The sequence below is a fragment of the Chrysochloris asiatica genome, unplaced genomic scaffold (genome assembly GCF_000296735.1).
Source record: "Chrysochloris asiatica unplaced genomic scaffold, ChrAsi1.0 scaffold00049, whole genome shotgun sequence".
Taxonomy (NCBI): domain Eukaryota; kingdom Metazoa; phylum Chordata; class Mammalia; order Afrosoricida; family Chrysochloridae; genus Chrysochloris; species Chrysochloris asiatica.
Window position 1 is genome coordinate 5,614,087 of NW_006408567.1, and position 11,962 is coordinate 5,626,048.

General features: G+C 36.6%; 1 protein-coding gene across 1 annotated transcript; it reads right to left on the reverse strand.

Moving 5' to 3' along the window:
- Window positions 1–3,011: 3,011 nt before the first annotated feature.
- On the reverse strand, window positions 3,012–3,281 carry LOC102824342 (keratin-associated protein 19-1-like). Its single transcript, XM_006862583.1, has one exon. The coding sequence runs from the start codon at window positions 3,279–3,281 to the stop codon at window positions 3,012–3,014; it is 270 nt and encodes an 89-aa protein (XP_006862645.1).
- Window positions 3,282–11,962: the final 8,681 nt, after the last annotated feature.

The window sequence follows — 11,962 nt, forward strand, 5'->3', positions numbered from 1 at the left end:
TCAAAAAGGCCAACTGCTAGTAAAGGAATCCATGTTTTGCAAAGAACAGGCTCAGTGAAACTAGAGGAAAACCTTCAATGAGATGAAGTGAAAAGATCACTACCACAATGGGTTTAAATGTACCAAGAATTATGAAAATGGTACAGGATCAGACTACATTTCATTCTGTTAATTGTAACTCATTGCCAACTCAATGGACAACTGACAACATAAATGAACACTGTTTCTTAACATAATGAATTTCTTGGAATTTATTGATCTTATTTGTTATATTTAATGCTTTTGTCTAATTAGAAATTTTCTGATTACCTCACATCTTACTACTTTATCTTTTATCTTCTGCTCTTTTCAGAACTTGTATCATTTTTATTGTACATTCTGAAAAAAATAAAAAATGTTAATTTGAATACATTCCAAGTTGGAGCCATAAAATCAAAAATAAATCAAGTAAGTTTAGGAGTGTCACACTGTGCCTTCTTAACTGCCAGATCATGCTTTAGCTGTGATGCATTATTAAAATGACACAAAAGCTTTTTTCCTGGGAGCTATTCTAATGTATGTTCACCAGCTGCTCCTTGGAAACCCTATACAGGGTCGCTATCAGTTGGAACCGACTTGGCTAGGCAGCACTTAATAACGACAACATTCTAATGTATATGAAGATACTCTAAAATATCTCCTTTAATGCTATCATAGATCCAAAAATCTTCATAAATTCAAATTCTAAGAATGTGATAATGTTACACTATTCTAGGAGTTTCAATTCATTTCCCTGGGTAGTTAAATTATTGTTCTTATTTTCAGCTACAGATGCCTTTTTCAGCTATTAGACATTTTAAAAATCAGAATAACTATTGTTATGCTCTACAAAGCCAAGCAGTATAGTCCTTCACTGATCTAGTCAACTTGGAGTTAACATTTTCAGACTAGACAAACTGAAAGGATAGTTGCTGTTGCTGTTATTAAGTGCCATCCAGTCGGCTCCTACCCATAGCAACCCTGTATAGGGTTTCCCAGGAGCAGCTGGTAAGCTTGAACCACCGACCTTGCGGTTCAAATGGCTTTGTAGTCTGGCGCATTAACCAACAATGCCACACCATAGATCCTACAAATTAGCCGAAAAAAATCTTAGTAAACAAACCTGAGTCTTTGAAATAAATCTGTATTTTTAGTAGAATTTGGGTTTAACGTTGCTTACTGGTTACAATTATCTAGAGGCAGCTGAAATAAAAATTAGTAGATTTAATATTAATCATCAAAATTAAAAATAATAAATAAAAGGAGATGGTCAATGTGGAAAGTGGACTATCACTAATTCTATGATAATTGCAGGGACCCATTCCAAACCCATTGCCATCAAGTTGCTTCAAACACATAGCAACCTTCTATAGGGTTTCTGAGGCTATAAATCTTTACAGGATCAAAAAGCTTCATCTTTCTTCCAAGGAGCAGTTGGTGGATTTGAACTACTGACCTTAGAGTGAACAGTGCATTATAGTCTAGTGCTCATCCTGCAGCATCAGCAGAACTCCTTACTGCAGGAATTGTTGTCATTGATTGTTGTTGTTGTTGTTAAGTGCCATCCAGTCGGCTCCGACCCATAGCAACCCTGTATAGGGTTTCCTAGGATCAGTTAGTGAGCTTGAACTGCTGAATTTGCAGTTCAAACGGCTTTGCAGTGTGGCACAATAATCAATAGTGCCACACCAGGACTCTTGTTGCTGGTAAATGTTGTCAAATCGGAATAGATGACCATAATTTTAAAGTGCTTTATTTGAACAAACTTAATAAGGGGAATATAACAGGGATGGGTGAATCAGCAGGATGGAGCAGAAGGTCTGGACTGCACAAAAAAAACTGACTTCTAATCTAAGCTCTATTCCTCATACTGTTTGTGATTCTTAAAAGAAAGATTTAACTCTTTTGTGTTTTGTGTTTCCTCTACCGTGACATGGAAATGGACGAAGCTCTGTGTAAACGTCATTTTATCTCTGTCAGATCTGTAAGCAATCCTATCATTACATTATTGATTTAGTTTTATTGAATCTGATTAACTCAAGCAAAAGAAACTATTTTTGTTCACATGTATAATTTTTAAGATTGTACTTTGTTATATATTTTCCATAGTCTAATATTTATTTTCATTATCTGTGAGAAATGTCCCAGTTTTGCAAGATAATGATAAATGAAATTTAACTTGTCTATGAATTTCTAGAGCTTTAGAACAACCAATTGCACAAAAAGGATTATTTCACTGTTATAAAAGTGATTTTTGTATTTCACTATTGAACTGTAATATTTTACAGTATACAGATGATCTTGCAGAACAATGCAATGTCACAGGATGGCAGATCATCAAGGAAATAAATAACAAACAATTTGACTGAAGAATATTTAAATTATGTGACAAAAAATGAGATCTCATCATCGCTTATTACTAGTAATTTATGCAGTAAGTATTTTGATGAGAATGGCAATGAAGAAAACATGGTAGAGATTCATATAACATGTTTACATTTACAGGAGATGTAGGAGTATGTTTGGTTCTAGCAACGCTTGTTCTTTTCATTAAGAGGTTAAGTACGCATACATTTTCAACGACAAATGAAAAGATACTCATTTTTCATTTTGGATTCAACTGATATATGAAAGAGTATAAAACTGATTTTTCAACTTTGGACTTAAAAACAAATACAATCTGATTTTTTTTTTTTTTTAAATAAGTGAAAAACAAAAGTCAGTGTGTCATTTCAAATTAGGAGAATTTATTGCAAAGGGGATAGAAGCTCCCACAATTATGAAAACACAAATAGGGTGTATACCAAGAGAAATAGCGTATTCCAAACAATTATAAAATGATAAATATTATTAAAATCTTAGAGTTACATGCTTCTGATCTTGGTTTGATCCAGAGACATTTGTTTGGTTCAGTCTTTGCCATCAGATTACATGTCTTTAGATGTGGAATTCTCAGGGAAAGACTTCAAATGTTGGGTTAATGAAGTGGCAGTTCAGTAGAAACTGGAGAATCTGTATCTTCCATAGCAAGATGGACGGCAGCAGCCATAGCCGTAGCCAGAGCCATATCCATAGCCAGAGCCATATCCATAACCTCCATAACCAGAGCCATATCTGCAGCCTCCAAAGCCAGAGCCATATCCGTAACCTCCATAGCCACAGCCATATGGGCCTAGTCTGCCACAGCCACAGCCATAGCCCAGACCACCGAAGCCACCATAGCCGTAGTCCAGGCCTCCGTAGTAGTTGCCGTAGTAGCTCATGTCGTCAGGATTGATGAGTTTGGTTTACTGTTCAAGGCAAGATCCTGAGTATGAATGCCAGTAAGTGTAAAGGGATGCTTATATACCCTGGTCAGAACATGGGATAAGACATGTGAACCCTCATTTGTGTCATTTTATTTATTACACTTACTTTGTACAACTCATTTGTTCTTTGTCCCCTGAGACAATAAAAGCCCTCACACTCATTAAATGTTTGATCATGCTTTGTTGCCTAGTTATGGTGTCCCTAAAATTTATTGCATCACTTTATGGAAAGGAATTGTTATATCTTCAAAGTGGGGACATACCAGAGAGTGTAAATAGAATTATTCGTAGTCAGGCATACTACATCAACATCAATTATACAAGTTTGATGTTTCATATTGTTTTCAGTTACACTTTGCTTATATCTGACTTTATTTCAATTGCTGTGCTTCACTTTCCACTTAAGTTCAATGAAATGAATCAAAATCAAGACTCTACAGTCTACATTATTCTAAACAGAGCTAAATGTGACATTTCTATCTCTTTTCAGAGATAAAGTAACATTTCAAAGCTAGATGTCAGGTCCACTGTTATGTGCCTTAGATTGATACTTTTTTTTTTTTGGCAAAAAGGAGCTCTGGTAGCCTAGTGGTTACGAATTGGGCTGCTAATCTCATGGTCAGCAGTTCGAAACTACCAGCTGTTCCACGGGAAAAGGATGGGGCTTTCTGCTCCTGTAAAGATTTGCAGCCTTGGAAACCCTGTACAGGGTCGCTATGAGTTGGAATCGACTCCACGGCACACAACAACAACAACTGTAAGATACATGAAAAAAGAACATTTTGGTTACTGATATGGGATAAAACTATTCCGAAACTGAGTTAAATCTTAATAATAAGAAATGTTCTTCACAAGCAGGATTACATACTGATCAAAATCACTCTTGAAATCCTTTCTTCTCTGGTAAAGCATCAATCCAAAATGCTTCAAAAATGCAGATTATATCTTCCCCACTGTTTTCTCCTCTTATTTTCTCCACAATATTTTCTTCTGTTTCCTCACTGATATATCTGACATTTTATAAAATCTGTATTGAATTATAACTAATCCATACTCCTCGGATTATCCATAGTCTATGGTGTCTAAGTAAAATTTAAAATAGGTAAAATTTCTTTGGGGCACGCATTCAATCTATATTTAATTTTTTTGTCTTTCTCGTGTATCTTCACATTTACCATAACATGTTTTGTTATTGTATTCCTATTGCCTAAATTTTACTCCCAGGAAATGCCATACTACTCTCTATTGAAATAATAAATGTTTATTTTGCTCTGAAGGAGCCCTAGAAACATGCTTCTTATGCATTGGACTGCTAACTGAAAGATCAGCAGTTCAAATCTACCAGCCTTTTTAAGTGAGAAAATGAGGCTTTCTGCTTCCCTAAAACTTTATAGCCTCAGAAATCATATACAGGGTTGCTATAAGTCAGAACTGCCTTGATGGCATACCACCATGACCATCTCTGTGGTCTTAAAAAAAAAGAAAGAAAGAAAGAAAAAGAATAAAGAAAATGCATTCCAAAATTCAAGAATGTTGTGGACTTCAGTAAAATTCCATCAAAATTTGACATATCTTAAGAAACTCCAAAAAGTACATAGAATGCTAAAAGATGATGGTGGTGGTTGTTATGTGCTATGGATTCAGTTCCAACTCATAGCAATCCTGTATAGGGTTTCCTAGGCTGTTAATCTTTATTGGAGAAGAAAGCCTCATCTTTCTCCCTTGAAGTGGCTAGCATCTACTGCTAACCTTGTAGTTTACAGCCAAACTTGTAACCCATTACACTAAGAAAGCTTCTTAGTGTTTAACATAGAAGATGGAAAAAATATAATACTGGGTAAATCTCTGAGCTTATTGTAATAAATTAGTCATCTACAGCTAAACTGATTAAGGAAAACTGTAGAAGAATTGATGCCTTTGAGTTATGGAGTTGGAGGAGAATATTGAAAGTGCCATGGGCTGCCAAAAGAACCAATAGATCTGTTTTGGAAGAAGTGCAGCCAGAGTGCTCCTTGGAGGCCAGGATGTCCAAACTTCACCTTTCGTACTTTTGACATATTGTCATGTGGGACCAGTTGCTGGAGAAGGATATCATGTTTGGTAACGTGGAAGGTCAGAGAAAAAGAGGGAGAACCCCAACGAGATAGATTGACCAAGTGGCAGCATCGATGGATTCAAGTGTGGCAACAGTAGTGTGGTTCGCCCAGGATCAGGCAGTGTTTCGTTCTGCTATGCATTAGGTCATTATGAGTCAGTACTGACTCGATGGCACCTAACAACAACAACAACAACATCTAAAGTAGATTCCTCATGTGGCACTATGGGTTAAAGCACTAGGCTTTGAATTTCAAGGTTGGCAGTTCAAGCACACCAGGTGCTCCTCAGAAACCCTATACAGGGTTGCTATGGGTTGGCACTGACTCAATGGCACTTAATAACAACAGCTAAAGTTGACCTGGAAACTTTTTCAGTTCTACAGATTTATCTTTAACTTCAGGCCTATAAAATCTTGTTCATTTTATATGATTTCAAACCTAGTATTCTGTGTTTGTAGATTTTTTAATGATTTTTAAATGATGCACTTGCACATTTGGATATGTTTACTTATATTCAATAAAGGAGCTCTGGTAGCGTTGTGGTTACAAGTCAGGCTACCAACCTCAAGGTCAGCAGTTCAAAACTACCAGCTGTTCCACGGGAGAAAGATGAGGCTTTCTGTTCCCGTACAGATTTACAGCCTCGGATATCCTGTACAGAGTCATTATGAGTCGGAACCAACTCCACAGTACATAGCAACAACAACTTCTATTCAATAACTTCCATGCAGTAGAAACACTGTAAATACATGCTGAATGAATTCCAAAGTGAACGAATTGTAAATGATGAAGGGAAATGTTATGTCCTTAATAAACATGGATGCATCCCTGACTGTACCTGAATAAGAAGGATTTAAACAAACAAGGAAAATATATAGTATCTGGCTTTTGAGGAACACACAACCGTCATCCCATCAACTCATTTGCTTTCTCTTTCTGTATGCATATCTGGACACTATACTCCTAGTCCTCACTTATAGACTGTCTTGCTATCCAACATTTTACTGTTTATCTTTTAAAATGTATTACCAAACATTCTGTGCATTAGCAACAAGCAGAGAGTGCTCCCTCCCTCCAAGAGGGTCTTTGGGCCACTGCCAGATTGCTGAGCCCTTAAGCATAGCATGCTGCACTGCCTCCTGCTGGCAAGCATACCATGTCCAGCTGTTGCTTGAAGTGGCCTCCTCCATGGCCATGGTCCCTGGGCTGATGCCCAGGCAACAAGAAGCCAGTGTGTGCCTGTTCTATGGTCCCAGCTTAATGCAACCTGAAGTCCTGCAGCTCAAACTTGCTGTGGTGTGGGGAGGAAGGAAAGAAAGAGGTATCAGAGAGTATGTTTGTGAAAAGTGCGTGTGTAGGTTTAATGACCTCACAGAGTGAGCTGAACCGCATCTGAATCCTTCACCTCTGAGAAAAGAGGTTATGTGGTCAGACTCTCAGCACCCTGGCAGGAAGCCCTGAGGCTAGGTGACTCTTCACACACACAGGGAAGAGCCAACTCCAGGGTCATGAACTGCAGGACTTGCAGGGATGACAGTGGAGCCCTAGAGATGACTTCATGTGAGAAGCACTTCACCAGTGAGCAAGGGGACATAGTTATACCTTAGACTCTCTAATCATACATACTGTCTTTATCCAGCTTTGTCATCTACATGGACTCATCACAGTGATGAGCAAATTATTGTTGATGTTAAGTGCCTTCGAGTTGATTCTGACTTATAGCAACCATATATATATATATAGGGTTTTGAGGAGCAACTGGTTGGTTTGAATCACTGACCTTGCAGTTACCTATCCAGTGTTTGTGTACAGTGCCACAGCAGGACTCCTTGTATACTACAAATTACTCTAAAGTGAATGATATTATCATACAATCTTTGGGTTTATTTTAATGCATTTGTGTTTATATGCATTGTTGTTAAGGGCTGTGGCGTCAATTCCGACACATAGGGTTAGTGAGGAGTGACTGTGGTGGGTTTGAACTGTAATCTTTTGGTTAATAGTCCAATCCTTATCATAAAGCAGCAAGCATACATCATCTGTATCTACATTACCTAATCCCCCCAAAAGGAGCTCTGGAATGATAATGGGCTAGAAGTATAGCTGCTAACCCTGATGTCAGCAGTTCAAAACTGTCAGTCTCTCTGTGGGACAAAGATGAGACTTTCTACTTTGGTAAAGATTTATAGTTTTGCAACCAACTCCAAGGAACATAATTATCAATCAATAGCTCCCCAAATCTTTCTCTTACCCCTTCCCAGTTAGTATAATTCCCTACAGAAAACTTCCATTCTAATTTTTAACATCAACTTCAGTAAACCTGCCAATAACTTTTCAAAGTGGTTACTACATTTATCACCCCTTCAAATGTTTCAGTTGCTCCATCTTTGGCAATAATTGTCATTGTTAGGTGCCATTGAGTTGGTACTGACTCATAGAGACCCTATGAACAACAGAACGAAACACTCCCCAATTCTGGGCCAACCTCACAATTGTTCCCACACTTGAAACCATTGATGCTGCCACTTTGCCAACCATCTCTAAGGAGGTCTTCCTCTTTTTTTCTGACCCTCCACCTTACCAAACATGATATCCTTTTCCAGTGACTGGTCCCTCCTGACACGTCCGAAGTATGAGAGACGAAGTTTTATACTCTAATATAGTCCATTTCATGAAGAGTACTTCTTCAAATATTTTATACATTTTTTATTGGGTTTGTAATATTACATTTTTTTTAAGAAGATGTTTATGTCCTTGGTTACAGGTATTTTGTCACATCTACATATTAAAAATAGTTCTCCCTATATTTGTTTTTCATTTTAGAGTGGTTTCTATATATGAACAGAGTTATCCCTGTGTGTCACATCAGTTAAGCACTCAACTACTAACCTAAATACTAATAGTTTAAGTCTACACAGAGTAAGCACAGAAGAAAATCTTGGCAATGTTCTAAAAAAACTTTAAAAAGATAACACATACTGAAATTCCTTTGGTTGAACACAGTACTATTTTAACACATAATGAATCCGAAATAGTTGGAATCAACTCAGGGGTTTGGTATTTGGTTGATATATGTGTGGTTCCTTAATGCATGAAAGTCCAATTCATTAAACTTTTTTTATGTTCAATGCCTTTTTGTCCTAATTAAGAAACTATTGACTTCCTTAATTCTTTTGCTATTTTTCTTCAGAATTGTTTTATTTTTCTTGTTCTTTTTAGTAAAGAAGACATTGAAAAAATTGAATATTCCATTCTCATTAAGTCAACCGGAGGAATCTCTGGATGGTGCAGATGGTTTGCTACTCCACAACTAATCAAAACGTTGGTGGTTAGAACACATACAGAGCTGCCTCAAAAGACAGGCCTGCCAATCTGCTTCTGCAATGTTGAATCCTTGACAACACTATGGAGCAGATCTACTAAACACACATAAGATTGCTGTGAGAATCAAGTCTGCAGCAGCTTACTAAAACACATCTGCAGGAAGTCAATTTGAAGTAATAAAATCACTAATAAGTCACACAGTCTGCCTATTAACACTGCTAAATCATCTGTCAGTTGTGGCATTATGGTCTTGTGATGCTACATTTTATCTAGATCAAGAAGTAGCATCTTCTGCATCAGTTCTAGATGTTGTAGCACATGTTGTTGTTGTTGTTGTTAAGTGCCATTGAATCGGTTCCAACTCATAGTGACCCTGTATAAGGTTTCTAAGTCTATAAAGCTTTGAAGGAGCAGAAAGGTCATTTTTTTCCAGTGAAGCAGCTGAAAGCCTTGAGTTACTGGCCTTGTGGTTCACAAATATGTTAAAATCACTTTATACTAGGAGTGCTAAATGCTTTCTCCAAATAATTATGTTGATTATTGTTCTTTTTTAATAATAAAAAGTTTTTCTTCACACTGTGAAGCTATTAACCAGTTAGGAAGTAAAATAAATTCATGTGACATTCTGTTTTACTCAGTCAAACTAAATAATATAGTTCCTTATAGTGACACTGAGCTATATCTACATTAATTTTTCACTGTGAAACTACAAACAATTGCTTGGATTCACTAAAAGAATTGGTCAGACTCTTTTGTTGAACAAATCTGTTTATATGCTCACAAAGAACATCTGACTTTTTCACATGTAATTTATTTTTCAATAGAGTTTAAATTTAGAACTATTTGCTAGTTGTTTTTACTCATATGAAACTAACTTTTTGTTATTGTTGTTAAGGCTGTCAAGTTGGTTCCAACTCAAAGCAACCCTGTTTAGGGTTTCCAAGGAGCAGCTTGTGAGTTTGAACTTGCCTAATTGGTGTTTCACAATCCAGTGTTGATCCTACAACACCACACCAACTAATTTAGACATCGATAAAGTCAAGATTCTACATTAGAACATAAAGTACTCAATAAATACATAAATCATGTGACAAGTTCAGAACTTTCAAGATGGTTATCTTAAAACATTCAAGAAATGAAATATACTTTTGTGTATTTGTAATGCCTGGTAATCAAAAATCTAGAATATAGACTAGATTCTACAACTCATGATATTTTTTATTCTTAGTAATGTGCATAATTATTTTAAGATCCTTTCCATGAATATGGTGTTGGGGTAAGCACTGTGTAAGCTTTAAAATGCTCCTATAAATTTGTCATCACAGTTTTATTGAATTAATTTAACTCAAAAGAAAGATATTACATTTTTCTAGTCTTGCTGTTATTATCTGTAATTGAGTGGATTCTGACTCATAGTGACGTGATGCATAACAGAAGGAAACTCTACATAGTCTTGTGCCATCCTCACAATCATGTTGTTGCTGTCCCACTATGCTAATCCATCTACTATTGAGTTTATTGGGATGATAATCCATCTTTTTGGGGATCTTCCTCTTTCTTGTTGATCTTCCAGTGATGTCCTTCTCCTTGTACTGGAGGAAAAATCTGGCCATCCTGGCCTCTAAGGAGCATTCTGATTGCACATCTTTCAACAAAGATTTGTTTGTCCTTCTTGCAATCCATAATACTTTTAATATTCTTCTCCATCACCATAACTCAAATGCATCAAATCTTCTGTGGTCTTCCATAAACACTGGCCAACTTTCAATGCATATGAAGTTATTGAAAATACCATGGCTTGATTCAAGTGCAACTTAGTCCTCTTTGCTCATAAATACTTAGAAGAAATCTTGAGCAGCAGATTTGCCTAATGCAATCATATGTCATTTGGTGTTTTGACTGCTGCTTCCATGAAAAATGAAGTCTTCATTTTTTTCCCCATTTATCATGATGTTATTTATTGTTCCAATGATGAGAAATTTTGTTTTCTTTACATTGAGATGCAATCCATACTGAAGGCTGTAGTCTTTGATTTTCATCAGTAAATATTTTAAGTACTTTTTGCTGATTATGTAAGCAAGATTGAATCATCTGCATTTCTCAGGCTGTTAATGAGTCTTTCTCTAATCCAGCATCTTATATTTTGGCTCATTATACAGATTGAATAAGTGTGGTGAAAGAATACAACTTTGATGCACACTTTTCCTGATTTTAACCATTCAGTGTCTCCTTGTGCTGTTTAAACTGCTGCCTCTTGGCCTAGGTACAGGTTCTGCATGAGTACCATTAAGTGTTCCAGAATGCTCATTGTCCTCATTATCATACATAACTTGTCATGATCCATACAATCAAAAGACTTTTCATAGTCAATAAAACACAGGTATCTTTCTGGTATTCTCTGCTTTCAGCCAAGATTCATCTGATGTCAGCAATGATATCCTTTGTTCCACGTCCTCTTCAGAATCTGGCTTGAACCTCTGGCAGTTCCCTATCAAAGTACTGTCACAGCTGTTTTTGAGATATCTTTAGTAAAATCTTATTTGAATGTGATATTAATGATATCATTCGATAATTTCATATCCCGTTCATTAGAATGAACACAAATGTGGATCTCTTCCAATCACTTGGCTGACTACCTGTCTTCCAAATTTCTTGGCATAAATGAATCAGTGCCTCCAGTGCTGAATGCAGTGTTTAAAGTGTCAATATGTATTCCATCAATTCTCAGAACCTTGTTCTTTGTCAATGCTTTCAGTGCACTTTGGACTTATTCCATCAGGGCCATTGGCTCTTGATCATATGCATCCTCTTGAAATGGTATAATATCACCTATTTGTTTTGAGTACAATAGCTCTGTGTATTCCTTCCATCTTCTATTGGTACTTTCTGCATCATTCAGTATTTTGCCCATGTTGTTGTTGTTAAGTGTCATCAAGTCGGTTCCCATACGACCCTGTAAAGGGTTCCAATTGCAACTCTGTAATGGTTTTCTGTGGAATGCCTGGTAAGCTTGAACAGCTTATCCTGTGGTTCAAACCGACCTTACAATGTAGTGCATTAGCTCACAGCTCCACACCAGGACTCCAGTTTTCCCAAAGAATATGTCAATATTGCAAATTGAGGCTTGAGATTTTTTCTTCAGTTATTTCAGTTTGAGAAATGCTGAGTGTGTTCTTTACTTTTGGTGTTCTAATTCTAGGTCTTTGCACATAACAA

What these genes read in the sequence shown, in the direction of transcription:
- LOC102824342 (XM_006862583.1), bottom strand. Translation starts at nt 3,281, where the DNA reads ATGAGCTACTACGGCAACTACTACGGAGGCCTGGACTACGGCTATGGT.